This window comes from Quercus robur, chromosome 11, assembly GCF_932294415.1.
Source record: "Quercus robur chromosome 11, dhQueRobu3.1, whole genome shotgun sequence".
In the NCBI taxonomy this organism is placed as follows: Eukaryota; Viridiplantae; Streptophyta; class Magnoliopsida; order Fagales; family Fagaceae; genus Quercus; species Quercus robur.
The window spans coordinates 52,613,988-52,634,402 of NC_065544.1; the positions used below are offsets into that span (position 1 = coordinate 52,613,988).

A 20,415-nucleotide genomic window follows, 5' to 3' on the forward strand; every position below is an offset into this window, starting at 1 on the left:
ATACATAATTCAAATTCCCTTCAAGTTGATTATTAATGTATCAAAAAGTAATAATTTTAAAAACTAAATTACTAATGGCACTCTAGATATTGTCCTAATTTCTGTCCAACTAAAATTTATATTTATATTGCTAAGGGAGGTATGAAAATGCTATAATTTTTACTGTTAAAAATTTGGATCATCTTTGATTTTCTCATTCATTGGAAAAACGCTAGTTTTTGTTATATATAATATTTCTATTATATTACATAAGGCAAATCAAAAGTGATTGAGCTTGGCTCCCCACCCTACCAAGGAAAATTTTTGGCTGTCACTTCTTCTTTATGTGGGGTATGTAAGAAAGCCAGCACAGGAAACTCACCATTGCCTTCTATATCTTGTGCTTCATCAAATTCGAACGCCTGCCCCCTCCATGTGCTTAATGGGTCCCAGTACCAGTCATTCATTGATAATAGAGCACTAAGCTCGAAACCTCTTTGGATTTAGTCCATGAACATTTATTGGCTCTCAATCATGAAAAAATAAAATTGGTACGATCAGAATTTTTTCATCCAGAGCAAGAAATAAACACGTGTTATAAAAAAGATATATCATGAGTCAAAGCAAACTCAATTATAAATAGATTTTCCTCTATTCAAGTTACAAAAGAATCAATGTTTTTGGCATGTACTGAGGCAAAACATGAGCCGGGCAATTGCCCTACCTTTTTATGTGAGATAGTTGAACACTTCTAAAATCTTGCAGCTTTTGTCGAGTCCACTCAATGATATTGGCAATAACAACTAGTGGATCACTAGAGCCCATCAAAGCATCAATGACAATCATTGAATCACTCCCCATAACAATGTCTCGGATTCCCACATCCCAAGGAAAGAGCAGTATCTCCTCCATGGCTTTAACTTCGGTTTCTATCGTTCCCAGAGGCACAGCAAAGTGTTTGCTTAGGGTGGCCTCCACTCTGCCGACATGGTCACGTATGATAGCCCTAAAACCCACTGTCTGAGAGTGGGCAAAAGTTCCCCCATCAACATCACATATGTTTAAGAAAGCAAAGAAAGGAGCATTCTGCTCCAATCCTCTTCAAAAATAGTCCATGAGTAGTTATATTTGTACTAGTCACAAACTCACGCAGTGCGTGAAAAAATTTAACGATTTATTTTTTTTCTTAAGTGAAAAATGAATCAAGTTAATAAGATTTATAAGAGTTAGTCTTAAACCCTTCTTAAAATGATATGATTATTTTCTAACAAAGTATGGTTAATACAATATATTAGATTTTTTAAATTAAACTGTCTATATTTGTTATTTGAAAGTGTTTTAAATTAGGTAAGTTTTTTTTATAAAAAAAAAATGATAATAATGCATTTTACATTTAATTATTACATAAAGTGAGATATTTTGTAAATAATTTAATGTGTGGTGGTTGAAATATGTTCTAGTTCTCCTTACAAATGGTTTATTATCTATACGTCTTGAATGACTTAAAAAGGAAGCAAATATAAGTAAATTAATTAATCACTTATATTAGGACAAAAAATTACAAGACTTTAATAATATAAGAAAATTGTAATTTTATCAAGAACTTACTAATATTACACTAAGAATGTCACATAGTAATTGTCAATTAAGCATTTTTTTTAAACACAAAACTCTACTCCCAAAGCATCACTGAAGTGGACCAAATGAACTAAAGTGGACCAAATGGACCGAAATGGACTGAACTGGACCGGAATAGACCAAACTAAATTGATTGGACCAAATAAACCAAAGTATACCGAATGAACTGAAATGGACCAAAATGCTATGCTGATATAGTTCAACAAGAACGTAGCTGCTCTTCAGCTTTTAGATATTAATATATTCGGTACTATACGAATCTTTTTTTTTTTCCGTTTTTTAGTAAATACAATTTCTTCTCGTGTTTTTTATTCTTAGCAGTAAATACAATTTCTTTATTGTTTGGATAGGCAACTATTGATTTTTTCTTTTTTCTTTTTTTTTTTTTTTTGGTTTTTGAGTTAGACAAAATGTGTGTTTGGCTCCAAATAAAAAAGCCAGCTTATTTTACTATTCATTTTATTTTTGCTACTATTCATGAGCCTTATTGCACTTTTTTTTTTTTTTTTTTTTTTTTTTTTTAATGTGAAATACTACTAAACTTTATTAATCAGAAGAATTGACAAATACATCCTGGTTGAGAGCTCGTTCAAGGAAACAAGGAGTCTCTTTAATCTAAACAAACAAATTTGCAATGCCTAAAGCATGTCTTGCAAGTAAATGGGCTGGCCTATTGCCATTACGACCAACATGGGTGAAGTCTACACAGCAAAAGCTATGAGCAACAGCTATAGAACTATAGACCAAAGCAGCAACAGATAAAGGAGGAGGAGATAAGTCCCTTAAGGCATTAACCAGCAACAAAGAATCACTCTCAAGCATGAAGTCCTGTATAGACATATCCTTGGCAAATTGAAGACCCAGCTCAACAGCCTTAGCTTCAGCTTCAATGGCACCTAGAGGAGCATCAATCTTTTTACTATAGGCACCAATCAACTGGCCCGTTGCATCTCTTATTAAAATCCCAACCCCTGCCATTTTTTGCTCTTTGAAAATGGCCCTATCCACATTGATTTTGTAGCGGGTTAGAGAGGGAGGCGTCCACACTATTGCCTCAGCTGGCTGCTTCAAAGACACCGTAGCCTCCATACAGGCCTGATACACACTTAAGTACTCCAACGCTCCTTGTAAGGCCTGACATGACTTCTTTGCACCCTCGTTTCTACACTAGTTCTGGTTTGACCACATCGCCCAAGCTACCACAATCATCTTTTCCACCCCATTGTGATCCCACTGAGCTATCATCACCACATACCAGAGCATGTCCATGAACGACCCAAATTGATGAACCATTGAGTCTTGAAACAAGTTAGATGTACGCCATATCTTACTAGCTCGTTGACAGCGCCAAAACAGATGGGCTGAAGACTCCTCCTCCATATTACATTCATCACAAGAGCTATCCAACAGCACTTTGCACCTGAGCAGGTTCTCCTTCGTGGGCAAGACATCTTTGCAAGCCCTCTAAGAAAAATGGCGAATCTTATGCAGAGTATTGTAGCTCCATAGTACTTCCAAAACCTCCTTAACTGACTACCATCAGACACTCCTCCCACCGGTGCAGTTGAGCTCATCTCCATGACCAGCTTATATGCACTTTGAACACTAAAGATCCCATTGTGCATTAAAGCCCAGACTTGCTTATCCCCTGTCAGATTAGCACTTAGAGCAATGCTACAGATTAAGTTAGCTTCATGTGGAAGGAAGACTTGCTGCACCAACTCATTTTTCCATGTACCATCCACTTCATTTATGAGGGTTGCAACCCGAGAGTCCTCAGGTAGGCTTGAGACAAGAGATACAACCTTATAAGTTAAGGGAGAAGGCACCCACTTATCCTTCCAAATCATGATGCCATGGCCATTGCCCACTTGCCACCTTCTACCTTTCCTGACAATTTCCTGAGCCACCAAAATACTCCTCCAAGCAAATGAAGGATTTTTTCTAAGACTTGCATCAACAAACTCACACCTTGGAAAATATTTGGCCTTAAAAACCTTATATTAAAAGGAATCATTCCCAAACTGGAGCCTCCATCCTTGTTTTGCCAACATGGCCAAATTAAATTACTTTAGTTGCTTAAAACCCATACCCCAATAAGCCTTAAGAGCACAAAGTTTCTCCCAACTGATCCATGCCATTTTCCGTTCCTCCTTACATTGCCCCCACCAAAAATTCCTAATGATACTTGTCATCTCATTACAAAGGGAATCAGGGATTTTAAAGCAGCTCACAACATATGTCGGGATAGCTTGGGCCACTGCTTTTATCAGAACTTCCTTCCCAGCTTTAGACAATAGCTTTTCCTTCCAACCTGCCAACTTCTTAGCTAGCTTTGTCTTGACTTCCTTAAAAGTATTCTTCTTATTTCTTCCCACTAATGATGGAAGACCCAGGTACTTCTCATGTTGCCAAATCACTTGAGTACCAAACCTCACTTTTATCTCTTCTTGGATCTCCTTAGCTGTGTTAGGGCTGAAAAACAGAGAAGTTTTGGCACGGTTCAGCTGTTGGCTAGAAGCTTGCTCATACGTACATAGTACTTTTTGTAGGGCTTCACCTTCTTCAACGGTGACTTTGTAGAAAATTAAACTATCATCTGCAAAAAATAAATGAGAAAGGCAAGGGCCTCCTCTACACATAGATACACCTTCCAACAAACCATCAGCTGCAACTTTTTTAATTAATGCAGAAAGACCTTCCGCACAAATCAAAAATAAATATGGGGGAAAGTGGATCACCTTGGCAGAGCCCTCTGGACAGAATAATATGGCCACTAGGTTTACCATTGACACGGACAGCATAAGTGACTGAAGAAATGCATTGCATCATTAAGCTTCTCCATCTTGAGTGAAACCCCAATTTCTCCATTATCTTATCTAAGCATGCCCATTCCACCCTGTCATAGGCCTTGCTCATGTCGAGCTTAAGAGCCATCTCTCCTTTAGCCCCTGATTTCTTCAAATTAATTTGGTGCATCATTTCAAAAGCCACTAAAACATTATCAGTAATCAACCTACCATTCACAAAAGCATTCTGAGTATCACTAATAATAGATGGGAGGATTTTTTTAAGTCTGTTGGCTAAAGTTTTAGATGCCAGTTTGTAAATGACATTACAGAGACTTATTGGTCTAAACTCGGTTACTCTTTTAGGTGAGTTAGTTTTAGGAACCAAAACAATATAGGTTTCATTAAATTTTGGCGGGGTAATGCCAAAATTTTGGAAATCCAATACTGTCTTAGTCACTACACCACCTACAGTAGACCAAAATTTTTGGAAAAAAAAGAGGGGCATACCATCCGGACCTAGAGCCTTTAAAGGATACATCTATTTAAGGGCTTTGTGCACTTCACCTACCTGGAATTCCTTCACCAGCATGGAATTCATTGATTGTGTCACTTTAGGCTGAACGGCCTCCATAATTTCAGTGAAGTCTGATGGTTCTAAGGAAGTAAATAAATTAGAGTAGTACTCAATAAACACCTTCTTAATCTCTCCTTGGTCAACCTGCCACACATTTTCAGCATAAAAAACCCCCTCAATTAAATTCTTTTGAAACCTTGCTAAAGCCTTTGCATGAAAGAAACGGGTGTTCGGTCTCCCTCTTGAAACCAATTCAGCCGTGCCCTCTGTTTCCACATGGCATCTTCTTTATCAAGCCAACAATTCAATTCCACTCTAGTTTCTCGTGAGTCTTTGATAACCTCCGGTGATGAAGCTTGCAACTCCAACCCCTCTAAATGTTTTTGTAAGCAAGCAATCTTCTTTCCCACATGCCCATATTCATTCGCATTCCATACCTCCAATTTATTTCTGCAAGACTCCATACAAGATAAAATAGGAAAATCCGAAGCCATACACAACCCTTCCTCCCATGCCTCTATCGCCACTTTCTCACATCTCTCATCCTTCAACCACATAGACTTGAACCTAAATATTTTCTTGTATTTCTGTTGTTTTTTCTTTGAGAGCAGATGCAACAAGAGAGGATTATGATCAGAAACAGAAGAGGACTTATGATGAAGCTTTGCAGTAAGGAATAAAGAATGCTAGTCTGTAGAAGCTAAGGCCTTATCTAACCGCTCCCTGATTTGAGTGCCATCCCGTCTTTGGTACAACCACATGAATTTCGGACCTACAAAGCCAACCTCCTTCAGCCCACAATAATTAATAGAAGCATTAAACCGTGCCATTTGTTGAACAGGCCTGGATGCACCACCCTCCTTCTCTGCTTGACATCTAATTTCATTGAAGTCCCCAATCATTAACCATGGCAAATGTGAGCTATCCCTTAACGAATTAAGCAATCTCCACGATTCCACCCTTTGTGAAGTCTTGGGATGACCATAGAAGCCTGACAAATGCCAACACCCAATCCTATCACCCCCCCCCCCCTCAATCAAAGCATCAATAAACGAGAGCAAAGCATTCAGCACATCCACTTTAATATCAAATTTCCAAAATAAAGCCAACCTCCCCCCCCCCCTTTAATCCATCACTTGGTATAACAAAAATATCCTTAAAACCACACTGATTACGTACAATTTTTACCCACTCTTCATTCGACTTCGTTTCCATCAAGAAAACCAAGTTAGGATCTTCTAACCTAATAAACTTTTTCAAGGTGTTAACTGTCTAAGGGTTCCCAAGCCCTCGACAGTTCCAACTTAAGAGACTCATTGGACCTGGCGGGGTTGCCCAGCAATCTCCGCCGATCCCAATTGTGTAGCAAATAAAACACTGAGTCTTTTTGTTTCATCATCAACTTTCTGCTTCTTTTAATTTTCAGGCACACCCCCCTCTGCACTACCTCCCCCATCAGCTTTTCTTTTTGGGCCTAAATTCTCCACTTTATCCATCTGCATCTACTCATTATTGGGCCTACAAGGAAGCCTAGTCCACGTACCTTTTTTATGCTCTTTAGTGAGGCCAGCTCCATCATTCCTAGCTACTGCCTTTGACCCTTTTGGTGCTTGTTTACTATGCCCTGATTTCACATTCTTCCTCTTCTTTGAAACTTCAATCCATCCCATCGAAAACTCCACACTACCCAAACTAGGTGGCATGCTAGTAGAGACATTTTCGGGCCCGACTACCTCTGACTCCCTTATCATCTCCACAGAACCATGCATCAAATCCGGAAACACCTCATCCACCTCCTTTCTCTTAATGTCACGAATCACCTCAGCAACTAGTGCATTTGAAGTTGGGACATTATCAGCAAGCTCCTTATCTAATTCCTCAATTACCGTTTCAAAATCTGCTACATTGTGATGGATTTTTGAAGTGCCAGGTGTCTCGGTTGGTACACAAATCAACTCCCCTATCGCACCATCATTCCTAGGCGGATTTGCCATCGTATTCGACTTACCGAGGCCCAAACCATCCACCTCTACTCTCTGAATCAGCAAAGTTGAAGGTTGTTTATTAAACCCATGTGAAACCGACACTCCATTCCTAACGGACTGATCAACCGTGCCTCTGACCGGCTCTGAATCATACCCTTTCACTTCAATAACTTGTAGCTGGGCCAAACTAAATATTGATGCCTTAATCCAGTGCCCATACTGTTGACGTTCCAACGACAGATTTCCATTGCTTTTCAGCCATATTTCGCATTCCTTATCATTATGTGACAATATCCCACACCAAAAACAAATATTGGGTAATCTCTCATACTGTAAGGATACCTACCCCTCTAAGTCATCCTCAAAGTTTACCTTTCTTCCTCTGCACAAGGGGCGAGAGATATCAACCTAGACTCTAATCCGCATAAAAGTTCCTCCCCTCATCTCTAAATCATCCCGAGGAATAACAACTTCTCCAATTGATTCACCAATTTCAATGGTCGTCTCCAGGTACATAAACTTGTATAGGAGATCATGAATTTGGATCCAAAATTTCACTTTGTTAAAATCAACCTCCTTTATAGGTTTATTTCCTTCAAACCATTGTATCACCACTAAATGTCAATCATAAGACCATGGTTCCCCAAGTAAAACTTTTACAGCATCCACCTCCTGATCAAAAGTAAATAGGAGTATATTGTCTCCCACATTAGTAATATGGAAGCTCGCCTTTGTGCGCCAAAGAGGGCGAAACATACGCGCCACTGCCTCAATGTTTAGTGCCCTCTTCGTAAAGAATTTCGCTGCTAACACACGCACTAGCTTCTGGTTTTTCTTTGACAGTACTACTTTCTTACCTTCCCACTTCGAGAGTGACAAGTTATCACACTTACGAGTAAGGTCTTCCATCCTCAGTCACCACAAAGTACCTCCACCCAACGTAAAGAGAAGCAAAAACAAGCCCTACTAGTAGCAAAGTACTATAGGGAAACACCATGTCTTTCTCGAAGAGAAAGGTAACGGCACTACTACAACCTAGGTTTGGGGGGCGGTGGGAACCCTAACCCTAGACCGAGAACTTAAAATCCTCATTGCATTTTTTGGTACTATTCATAGGTCTCATTGTATTATTTCAGCTAACTTTTATCTTTATCTACAGTACTTTCAACAAAAAGTATTTAGTTTCAGTAAAATAAGCGAACAAACAGACCCAAAGATAGCAAAGAAGGAGATCAAAGATAGCACATACTTTAATCAATCACTGCAACCTTACCAAGGTTCAAACTTCAGTCATGACTCACCACTCACCTCTCTAAGTGCTTAATTTTTATTTATTTTACTGAATAAGTCCACTTGCTTAATTGGCTTAGGCCCAGTCATTGATGATAGGCCACAAACTGAATGACCCCTTGTGATAGAAATTAATTAATTAGCCAAGTTATTAATTAATCAATTTATCATATAAACGTGTGGTAGCACAAACAAATCACCAATAAACTAATTATGTAACGGAAAATAAATAACACGATGATTTGTTTACGAATGGGGAAAACCTAACGGCAAAAATCCCAACGGGTGATTTTTAGGTCACCACTCCCGAAACTCTACTATTATCACAACAAGCAGTTACAAGTAAAGAAATCCCAAGTACCTTACCAGCCTACAGTTGAACCCTTACCCCAATACCCAATTGGACTTGTTCTGTAGTGACAGTTCCCATTTCTGATGCACGACTCCCAAGTACGTGACTAATCAATTGCGCGGATTCCAGTACGCGACTTCAATCATCAACTAAGAAGGTTGTTGGTTGCAAAATTCTTCGATTCATCCACACGATGAATATCAAGAAGATGCTTGGTCACAAAACCCTACGGTGCACATACATAGAAACTTCTTCAAGAGAGAGAGATGAACTAGGGCAAGAACTTCGTCTCCGGTCACAATTTGCTTGAACAGAGTTTGCTCAATGCTTGTGCAACTTGTGAACTGTTTGACGGCCCTTAAAACAATCCTTTTATATGTCTAGGGTTAGGAGAAAAGAAGGCCCAAAGACATATTCACGGATCCCAAGAAAATCATATTAGAATTCTGAAATTCTTAAACCTCGACAGATAGAAGGTGTCGAGCAGCTGTCGAGCACACCGAATCTAGAACAACTTTCTTAAGCTCGATAGATACAGCTGTCAAGCTTTAATGAATTTGCACTATCAACTTGTTTTCTTGGACAAACTTGAAGGCTTCAACACTTGATCTTAAAACATGGTTTCTTGAAATATTTAAACACATCCTAAATCTACCCAAATACAAGTAAAGTGCGTTTTGTCAAAGGATAAGCCAATTACATAAAATCATGACATATGTTCTTAACATGTGAAACACATATGTCCTAACAATTGATAAACTAGCACTAAGCTCCAATCCTATTTGGAAATAGATAGTCCTTGAGCAATTATTGGTACCATTCAAATCAGGTTTTTTATCTTTTCATGTGAATACAAGTTCTGTATTTTTTGTTTTTGTTTTTGTTTGTTTGTTTTTTTTTTTTTTTTTTTTTTTTTTTTTTTGTTTCGACAATTATTGAATGAATAAATTAACACATTTTTTTCCTAGAGTGAGAAGTGGACACAAATACGTATTCATAAAGATAGATAAACTCACTACCTAAACAAATTCACCCAATACATACAGAATAAAATAAGAACGCAGACTTTTAGATACAAAGTAATAAGAATCTTCAACTTATCATAATCTACCGAATAATAAGAGTTTAAAAGGTACAATTCATTCTATTTATAAGCCAAATGCTGAAAAATAACAGTCAATATTCTTTCTAATTTTCATCCATACATGATGTAGGACTTACTTATATAGGATCAATCTCCAAGTACGAGTAATGAAAACTTGAATTTCAATAAAAGCATTTAATAAAAAACATTGACCAAATATTCAAAACACAACTAACAATACTAATCATCAAGACTTGGGAATTGGAAAAATACACTTATGTAAACCAAATAAATATAACTAAGATTAAGAGAATTCAGAATTTTTTGAGGATAGAGAAGGAAAAAATTTCATCGTGCACATGATTGCCATTTGAATTTACTTTACCCTAGTTATATGACTCATGACTTCGAAATTCATATTAATTAGTTGTTTGCAAAAGATGTATAAATGCGGAATGATGCTATTAGGTTCTAAATATTTAGTCATAAATTTTTAGGTTCTAAATATTTAGTCATAAATTTTTAGGTACTAAATTTGTTGTATGTTGGCAAATCAAGAACAAAAACATATCTAGTATAAGATCTTAGTGTTTTTGAAGTGTTTTAGACATTGCTCAAGTTGATACAAGTTAAGCTTCAAGAATGTACAAGCTACAGAAAGAAGAATTAAAATCTGTCAAGTTCAACCAATCGAAGAGAAGCCTCGACCAATGAAATTGCGATTCTACAGATTTTTAAATCAGGCCCAACAGCTCGCAAAAACGTTTAGGGTTTGAGTCCAACACTCCTAAGTATTAAAGGAAAACCTTAATACATGTTTTTCAAGTGTCGGGAGTTACTCTTGTGAGATCTGTGAGGTTCTGAATCAAGGTTCTGTATCTTCTAACTCTACAAGCATCTACTGGAGATCATATCCATATTGCTAGTACCGGTGGAGTAAAGTTGCAGCCAAGCCTTCAGCTATCAAGTGTATTGAATATCAAGGCATGAACAGGTGGTTCATGTGAGAACAGATCCAGATCTAGGAAGTCTATAGAATTCAGAGCCCAGTTCGGTAACCGTGTTCAATTTACTACGAATTGATATTCTTGATTGTAAATCTCAACTTGATATAGTAGATTGTTCACTTGGGATAGTCCTCCCCACCCCCCCCCCCCCAGGTTTTTTTTTTTACCTTGAAACGTGTTGTTTCATTGGTTTTCCTGGGTCATCACATCTTGTGTTATTTACTTTTCCGCTATGTTTGTTATATGTGATGATTATTTAACCTAGATCTGAATAATTAACCTAAGTAACAACTTGGCTAATAAATTAGGTTAAACATGTTGTATTTTTCAGGGATCTAAAACTTAACAAACGTGATCAAGTTAGCCACAAAATTATATAAAAGATTCAATAAAAATTCACTAGTATTTTGCTATAATTCAGACAAATAGCAATCACCCACTCGACACTATCATTAAAGATATTAAGGTCTAATATTTCTTGGATTATTAATTAGCAAAGTAATGATAATTTAACCTATGGTATAAACATTGTAACCTTAGGTTGGTATATAATTTTAATTTTAATTTCTTATTTTTGAGAAACACACATTATAATAACACAAATATCTTTTAATTAATTTAAAACATAAAACTTAACAATAAAAATGTAACCATGAAGAGATTTTTGTTGTCAATCTAAGCCTTCTAAGGCTAGTTAATTCCTGTTCCTCAAAAAAAAAAAAAAAAAAAAAAAAAAACCGCTTAGTTAATTCCTTATGCTCACTCTATGTCATTTTTATTTTCTTTGTTATATTTCCCATTCATTTCATCACAATATCAAAAATATGTCTTTTCATTTCCTAACATAATATCCTAAATATGGTTTATCAAGGTCCATGTTTCTTATAAAACCCTAGTTGGAGTTCATTGTGATAGTTTTTAGACCCCTTAAAACACAATTGATTTAACCTAGGTAATTAGCCAAGTTATTACTTAGTCCAATTTAACAAATCTAGGTTATCACAATTACAAAGATCATATCATGCAAAGCAGCGAAAAGATAAATAACACAAGATATGATCATTTAGGAAACCAAACCGGTAAAAACCTGGGGAGGATTTGACCTAACTATCCTCAAGGAGAAGCCTCGACCAATGAAATTGCGATTCTACAGATTTTTAAATCAGGCCCAACAGCTTGCAAAAACGTTTAACTGTAGCAAATTAGCATACTTAATTATTAGGGATGGCAATGACGTAGGGTGGGCCTGAAAGATGGGATCTTTGCCCTCGCCTTGCATGGTTTTGTTTTGCCCTATCCTTGCCCCGCCCCGCATAACGGGAAAAGTTTTCTTGCTCCATCCCCGCCTCTCAAGATCCTACGAAGCCCCGTTTCATTCCGTAAAACTCTACTTCTTATTAATTTGCTCCACAACTATTACAATTTTTAAGAAATAAAATTATCCGTTTCATTAATAAAAATATATTTGAAATTACAAATAAATTTATCTCATCAAATTAAACTAATTTTTAGCAAAAATTGAATAATATTATCTAAGTATTTAATAAAACAATATCACAACAAAACAAAAATCTCAAAGTATGACACATAACAAAATAATCCAAACTTTTTTTTTTATAACATCTTTATCTATTTCTAGAAACTAATATGGAAGTTATATATATATATATATATATATATATAGACCTTCCTAAAGCAAGGGAAGGTCACCTGCCAAACTCTCATGGTTTAAGACCATGTGAGGAATTGGCTATAACTTAAAATTGTTTAAGTGGAATTTTAAAAACTGCTATTGCACTCACTCAGCTACTTAGATTGCTTCGTCCCGAGTGCTTTGTTCCAATTTGTTCATGATAGAAAGAACTACAAATAACATGCTATTATGCTAAGAAAGAACTTCAAATAACATGAGATTATTATGCTGAGAAAGAAGTCAAGAATTACAATTAACAGCAGCACTGGCACACAAGGACACAAACACAAACCTACACACATGTATCTCATCAAAATAGAAAACATGTTGTTATGTTCATGATCAAATCTTCCACGCCTCCTTGGCAATTGTAACATGAGAAACCCTGTGAAACTCATCAGGAGAAACACCACAGAAAATAGCATTTAAAGTCTTGCTATTAACGTTAGCTGCTGCGAGGGCTGCCTTATCCCATTCGAATTTGGCGGCCTCTGGCCTAGTCCAACCTATATCTACAGCATCCCAAACACTCTCATCAATGGAACATAGGAATGCCCTCATACGGACTTTCCAAAATGCATAGTTGCTTCCATTAAAGTATGAAGGAGCATTAAGAGATTGAGATCAATCTATCTCAAAAGGGGTTTAGGATCGCACTTAGGTAATTAAACCATAGCAAGTGCACCTACTCTAATACCAATTGAAAGTTCAATTAGTGTATAAAACACCAATGAACGTTTAGACCCCCAACGTTTTGATTCAGCATTTGGCTGAATGTTCCAATCAAGTCAGTAGTGTATCATGCTGTCTACAAATTTGAGAAAACTAGGATATTTAAGTGGCCCGCGGAAGCAATAGGGAGATTCTAAAAATCCTGTTGATTAGCAACGTTGCATAAGACAATGTCATGAACATTGAATAAACTTAGAAATTATATTACTCGTGTGATTAAATGTCTTAAGTAATATATACATTGTCAGGTAGATCTTTAGCCTCATTATGCTAATACAACATATCTAGCAAGGTTTGTTTTACAATTTTTCCTAGTGTTCCTATAAACTGGGGGTCACCAATAATCCCGACATGAGCAATGCCCATCCCTGAAGTGGTGAAAGACCTTTGAATCCCCCACTATTATTTCCCTTCTAGTGATCTCGGAAATCTTCTTTGCTACAATGTGGCAATCTTCACATATTCTAGTGTTTTTCCTTACAAGGATGGGGCTTCCAATCGTAGTGGATATCAAGCCAAAAGAAATAGCCAATCTCACACTATGTTTCTGGGGTGAGTTTGCTCTGTTCTTCCTCAAATCTAAAGGTCTGAACTTGGTAAGACTATGAACAAAAATGTCTTCTCCTATCTTCCTCGTGATAATATCTAATACATCATAAATCATGTTTGTTTCAGCATGTGAACTGTCATTGTTGACAAACCTGCAAGATCTAGAATTGATTTCAACCACACTACACCCCTTCGTTTTCTCTAACCCTTCTTTTATCATAAGACATTTAAGCCGCTCCACATCTTCCCACCGCCCAGCTTCAGCATACATATTAGAAAGCAAGACATAGCACCCAGTATTATCATGCTCCAAGGATAAGATGTGTCTAGCTGAAAGTTCAGCTAATTCTATGTTTTGGTTGTTTCTGCTTGCAGTCAGTAATGACCCCCATATCCTAGCTGTAGGGAACAATGAAATTTCATCAATGAATATCTTGGCTAGCTCAAGATTTCCGGTGCGCCCAATAAGGTCAAGCATACAGCCATAGTGCTCCATTCCGGGATCTATACTGTAGTCCCTCTTCATTGAATTGTAGTATTCCCACCCTTCTTCAACCATGCCAGAAATGCTACAAGATGATAACAGGGACACAAAGGTGCTCTCATTAGGTTTGAAGCCCTTTTCCTTCATTTCAGAAAACAATTGAACAGAAAATCTACCAAACCCATGGATGGCATATGCCATAATGATTGTGTTCCATGATATTACATCCCTATGCAGCATGCGATCAAAAACTTCCCGTGCAGCCCCTATATCCCCACATTTTGCATACATGTAAACAATTGAATTCAAGATGAAAGTATTTGTGCCAAGCTCCGACTTCATAATAAAACCATGGATTTGCTTCCCCTCTTGCAATGAGGCTGATTCGGAATAGGCAGGTAGAATGCTTGCAAATGTAAATGCATCTGGTTTAAAAGGCTGGTGCCAAATATCCTGAAACAAAACCAAGGCTTTATTGTTCCACCCATTCTGTACATAAGCAGCAAGCATGGCATTCCATGAAATCAGGTTTTTTTCAGTCATCTGACCATATACACGCTCTGCCATATCCAACTTCCCGCATTCTCCATACATGTCAACTAAAGCAGTTTCCAAGACTGGATGAGGGAGAAAACCTTTTCTAATGGCATAACCATGGACAGATTTACCCTCCAAGAGAGCTTGTAATTGTGCACAAGAGGGAAGCATGTTTATCATTGTGATTATATCTGGGTTCAATTTATCACCATCTTGCATCTTTCTCAAGAAAGACAATGACTCAAGAAAACGAGAACTTAGTGCGTAACCACCAATCATTGCATTCCAAGCCACCACATTTCTTGGAGATATCCTGTCAAACAACCTCTCTGCATAATCCATCCTACCACATTTTCCATACATGTTAATAATTGATGTCTGAACCATAACATCCAGTTCAAACCCACATTTCAGCACTTGGCAATGAATCTCCTTCCCACAGTGCAGACGATACTCAAGAGAGCAAGCACCAAGTGCACTGATCATGCTGAACCTATCAGGCTTCATCCCAAGAGCCTGCATCTCGTAGAAACACATCAATGAGCTACAACCATCCCCAGAGGCAACATATCCACTAATCATAGAATTCCAAGATACCAAGTCCCTAACTGGCATTTCTCGAAACACCCTCTCAGTGAACTCAATATACCCCATCTTCGCATACATAACAATAAGGGAATTACAAACATAGACATCCAAATCCAAACCAATCTTAAGCAACTTCGCATGAACCTTCTGCCCTTCCATCAAGGACAACAACCCTGTACACGACTTGATCACAAACGGGTAAGTAAAATTATCACCTCGAACCCCTTCAAAACCCATCCTACAATAAAAATCAACCGCCTCTCTAAACAACCCATTATTGGTACACCCTCTAATCATAACATTCCAGATATACGTATTCCGGATATATGTATCCAACTGAATCATTTTCTCAAACAGGTAGAGTGCATTTTCCATACGCCCAGAATCGACAATATTACAAAGAGCCCGTGTGAGCGAGCGAGTGCTTGGCTCAGGTTCAACCAAAGCTTTTACAGTATTCAATTGGGTCCTATTGAATGAACCAAATTTCGAGACTTTTTGCTTGTTTACTATCCTGGAATTTCGGTTTGTTCTTGCCGTTTTGACATGTTTATGCCAAGCGTTTTGGGGTGAGTTGGAGTTGTTGAAGTAGGTGAGTTGAACAGAAAGTGTTGCTGCCATTTCAGATAAGATGGAGCTTTGAAATTTAGGCCCTGAAAAAGTAGCCGTGCCCAGTAGCTATGTTGCTGCCATTTCGCTTGTGGTAAAGACCGTTAATTTCGTTTTAAAGAGGGTAGTTATGTTCTGGCCTAAAGCTGAGAAAAAGGACTCAAAAGAATGAGAAGGTAAGAAGCGTTCTGTATAAAAGATTAGGGGTAGTCTTAGTTGGGCTGGGCTAGCATAGCCCAAGGGCCCAACTTAAACTTTTCTTTTCTTTATTAAATTTATATAAGAATAGAAAAGAAAAATTAATTAATTAATTAATTAAAAACCTTAGAAACCAAACACTGACCCATCTATGTTCTTCATTAATAGTGTGTGGTGGCACCTAAATCGTGTTAAGAATTTCACTGGTAGCCGACCCAGGATGTCTTCCACGACGTCGTCTAGAACACTCTCACGCATTGTAGTTTGAGACATTTGGAAGGGACCAAGTTTAAGGTTTATTAAGGTTTTAGTTTGTGTTTTGAGTGTGAAGAAGTGAAATGAAGGAAGAGAACATGTTTCGAGTGAGATTCCTTTATTTTGTTAAAACTGAAAACTTTTTACTAAAAGTATTGTAGATAAATGTAAAAGTTAGCTGAAATAATACAGTGAGACTCATGAATAGTATCAAAAAGTACAGTGAGACTCATCAATAATAGCAAAAATAAGCTAAATAGAAAAATAAGTTGGCAATCTTTTTTTTTTTGCCAAACACACTTTATATGTGTCATAAAACTCATACAGAGGAGAATAGTGAAGGAAAAAAAAGTAAAAATGCATTTTTGGTCCCTATATTTTGTGTCAATTTCCATTTTGGTCCCAAAATTAATTTCGTTGCAAATTTCATCCTTAAAAAAAGAAAATCATTTTTAAAATCGTCCTTGCCGTCAACCAACCAACGGAAATATCCTACATATCTGACGGAATGCCCTGCTTGCGAACATGATGTTGACGTGACTATTAAAATATTATTAAAAAAAGATTATTTTGCATTTTTCAAAATACCACGTCAGCATTTTAATTTTTTTAAAAAGCCATGTTAGAAAATTAAAACAAAAAGTATATTAAATTTTTTTTAAAAGCCTTAAATCTAATTTAATTAATGGGATAATTACAGTAAACCCATCTAAGGTTAGGCCCGTTTTCACTTTGCCTACCCGTGGTTCAAAACTTAAAACTTTGCCCACTTGAGGTGCCTTCCGTTAGGGATCTGTTACCCACCTCTTCATTTGTCGTTAGAAAAACACATTTTTAGGGAAAAACAAACATAACAAAGATCAAAAAGTTAGGGTTTTTATTGCTTAAGAACTTCTATGATAACAAAACACAAGAATAGCACACAGATCAAAGGCTCAATGAAATCAATTTTAATCTATATCAATATCAACAATCTCATAACAACTCAAAATTGTGAACCAATTTTTACAAGAAGACCAACAATCTCAAAACAACCAACAACGTTATTAACAAAAGAGAGTGAGATAGAGATAAGCAATCAACAACCAAAGAATGAGATAATGAGAAATCCAGCTGTGGGTTTGGATTGTGGTAGATCAGCCATGGGTTTGGTGGCGTGGTGGCAACCCTAGGTGCTGCTTGTGCCTCTCCTAATTCTCAATCCTTTTCTGCACAACCAAACACCACCAATTAAGGAATGGAAAGGAACCTTCCAACTTCAAACCCACCCACAAATCCAACTTCAAACCCACTCCGAATCCCAACCACAGTAGCAAACCCACCCCCAATTCCAACTTCAAACCCACTCTAAATCCCAGCCATAGTAGCAAAACACCTGAATAAGCTAAGTTCAGCACTAAGAAAGCTAGAAATTCAAGCCAAAAGAAACAGAGAAGTGAGAAAAAACAACAACAGATTTATATATTGATTCCTTCAACTTTCTCGAGAAACTAATGGAAAAAATAATGAAGGAAAAGCGAAGTGTACCAGAAAATAGGTGACCGATAAGGAAGAGGAAGAGTGCGGCATTGCGATTGATGGATCTTCTTTGGCTTCGTGTTGTGAGCCAATGCGACGTGCGAAGAAGAGTGTCAGATCGCTCCTGAGAGAGAAGCCATGGTTGCGCTACCGAAGCTTAGAGAGAGAGAGAGAGAAAGAGAGAGTTAAGTTTTGTTTGGCAGCTTTGTGAAATGTTTGGCAGCCTTTGATAAAAAGGAGATTGCTTTTTAGGCAAAGAAACAGCAAATTCAAACCAATACATGTTTGAATAACCCATTGGACAAGAGAATAGCAATACTGTTGATTTATGTTTTGTTCTCATAGAAGTTCTTAAGCAATAAAAAACCCTAACTTTTTTATCTTTGTTATGTTTGTTTTTTCCTAAAAATGTGTTTTTCTAACGGCAAATGGATAGGTGGGTAACAGATCCCTAATGGAAGGCACCTTAGATGGACAGAGTGTTAAGTTTTGAACCACGGGTAGGCAAAGTAAAAATGGGCCTCAGGTGGGTTTACTGTAACTATCCCTTAATTATTATTATTATTTTTTTTTTTTACTTCTCATTATTTTTTCGTAAGAACATAGCAGTTTGTTCTTCATGTTCTTCCCAAATCCAAGAAAGAAACCCAACAACCAAATCCAATCTCCATCAATGCCAGGAAAACAAGAAATAAATCCAACAAACCAACCAATCTCCAGCAAACCCATAAACTCATAAATTTCACATTCAAATTATAAAATTCCTATTCCAAATTCATGTTAAAAATGAACACACAAGACCAACAAACCCATAATATTCAATCCCAAGAACAAAAGAATAGAAACCCAAAATATTCCACAATTTGTACAAATTCTTCCACAAAAATCAATTTTACATTCAACCAAAAATTATTATCCTAATACAATATTTCTCATGGTGGTAGTGTTGTAGTGGAGCCGACGGCATCATTGTCCAAGATCCCAAATCCACCATCTCCCTCGTCAACCCAATCACATGGGTTTGAGAGCCACTGCCTGGGGTGGCGGCATTGGTGAACAACAAGGGTGGAGGTAAGGGTTTTGGTCATGGCTGTGATCGGGCCTGAAAGAGGAAAAGAGAGGGTAAGGTAGAGAGAGGTTTCGCCATTCATGGTGGCTTACTTGGCACACAGAGAAGTAGAGAAGCCGAAGTCGAAGAGGGGTTCAAAGGTTCCTTCCCTCCCTGAACTGCTCCAGACCACCGTCGGCCTCATCTCTCTCTCTCTCTCTCTCTCTCTCTCTCTCTCTCTCTCTCTCTCTCTCTCTCTCTCTCTCTCTCTCTCTCTCTCTAAACCCAAATCACGGGTTCAAAATGGGCTAATGAAAAAAAATGTTCTAATGAAAAGAAATCGTTTAAATTAAAGAGAAATTAAAAAGAAATCGTGAGAGGCAGAGCTTAGGGTCCTTGGCCATTGGTTTCTGGGTTTGGAGCTTGGTGTCTTTGGCCATGGGTGTTTGGGTATGGAGTAGATCAAAGAGAAATCAAAGAGACAGAGAGTGAGAAAATTTTATGTTGGGTTGGGTAACTTGGGTTCGTGGGGTTGGGATTGGGGTTTGGTGCAGAGGATTGTGATAAAAAATTTTAAAATTGAGAATTGAGAAATTAAAATTTCAGTTTAAATCAAATTTGTATCTTCAGTTTAAATTAAAATTAAGAAATTAAAGGTTTTTTTTTTTAAATTAGATTTAAGGTTTGTTTTTTAATTTAGTTTAAATACTTTGATATGGTTTTTTTTATTAATTAAAATATTGACGTGGTATTTAAAAAATGTCAAATAATCTTTTTTAATAATATTTTAATGGCCACATCAATGCCATGTCAGCAAGCAAGGTATTTCGTCAGATACGTGGGATATTTTCGTTGGTTGGTTGATAGCAAGGACGATTTTAAAAACGATTTTCTTTTTTTAGAGATGAAATTTGCAACAAAATCAATTTTGGGACCAAAATAGAAATTGACCTAAAATATAGGGACTTAAAGTGCATTTTCGCTAATAATAAATTATGGACGTATACCCTAGTGGTTTTAGTAGCTGTATACGTTTTATTATTTTTTACCCAAATAAAGCATATATACAAAGAAGTTGAAAATGCATATATTTTCCACCGAAGTCCTTAATAGTCCATGATGATGCGTTGAGAGAAATAATAAATTGAGGATGTATACCCTAGTGGCTTTAGCAACTGTATTTTTCCTTTCAGGGGAGACACTCTCCTATCCGCAGTTTTGTTTTATGGCATGAAGAGATTAAAAACAATATATTTTCATCTTTCAAGACTCTCCTCTCTGTATTTTTCGAGATTGGTGCATATCGGATTCTATCCTATCCCAATCGCTGGTACCAAACAGTAAAACTCAACAATGACCAATCAATTTATCGAGTCTGCATCAAAAAATTTATCGAGTCGATGGGTATGCTCTCCATGTGACAACTGACAACTACTTTTTCATGAAAAAGAGTAATAATTTATGATGGGAATGACGAGATCACATTACCCTGATGAGATCAGT

The 20,415-nt window shown here is 37.1% G+C and overlaps 1 protein-coding gene across 1 annotated transcript; it reads right to left on the minus strand.

Moving 5' to 3' along the window:
* Nucleotides 1–13,302: 13,302 nt before the first annotated feature.
* LOC126707444 (pentatricopeptide repeat-containing protein At4g35130, chloroplastic) lies at nt 13,303–16,076 on the minus strand. Its single transcript, XM_050407084.1, has one exon. The coding sequence runs from the start codon at nt 15,903–15,905 to the stop codon at nt 13,461–13,463; it is 2,445 nt and encodes an 814-aa protein (XP_050263041.1). The 5' UTR covers nt 15,906–16,076; the 3' UTR covers nt 13,303–13,460.
* Nucleotides 16,077–20,415: the final 4,339 nt, after the last annotated feature.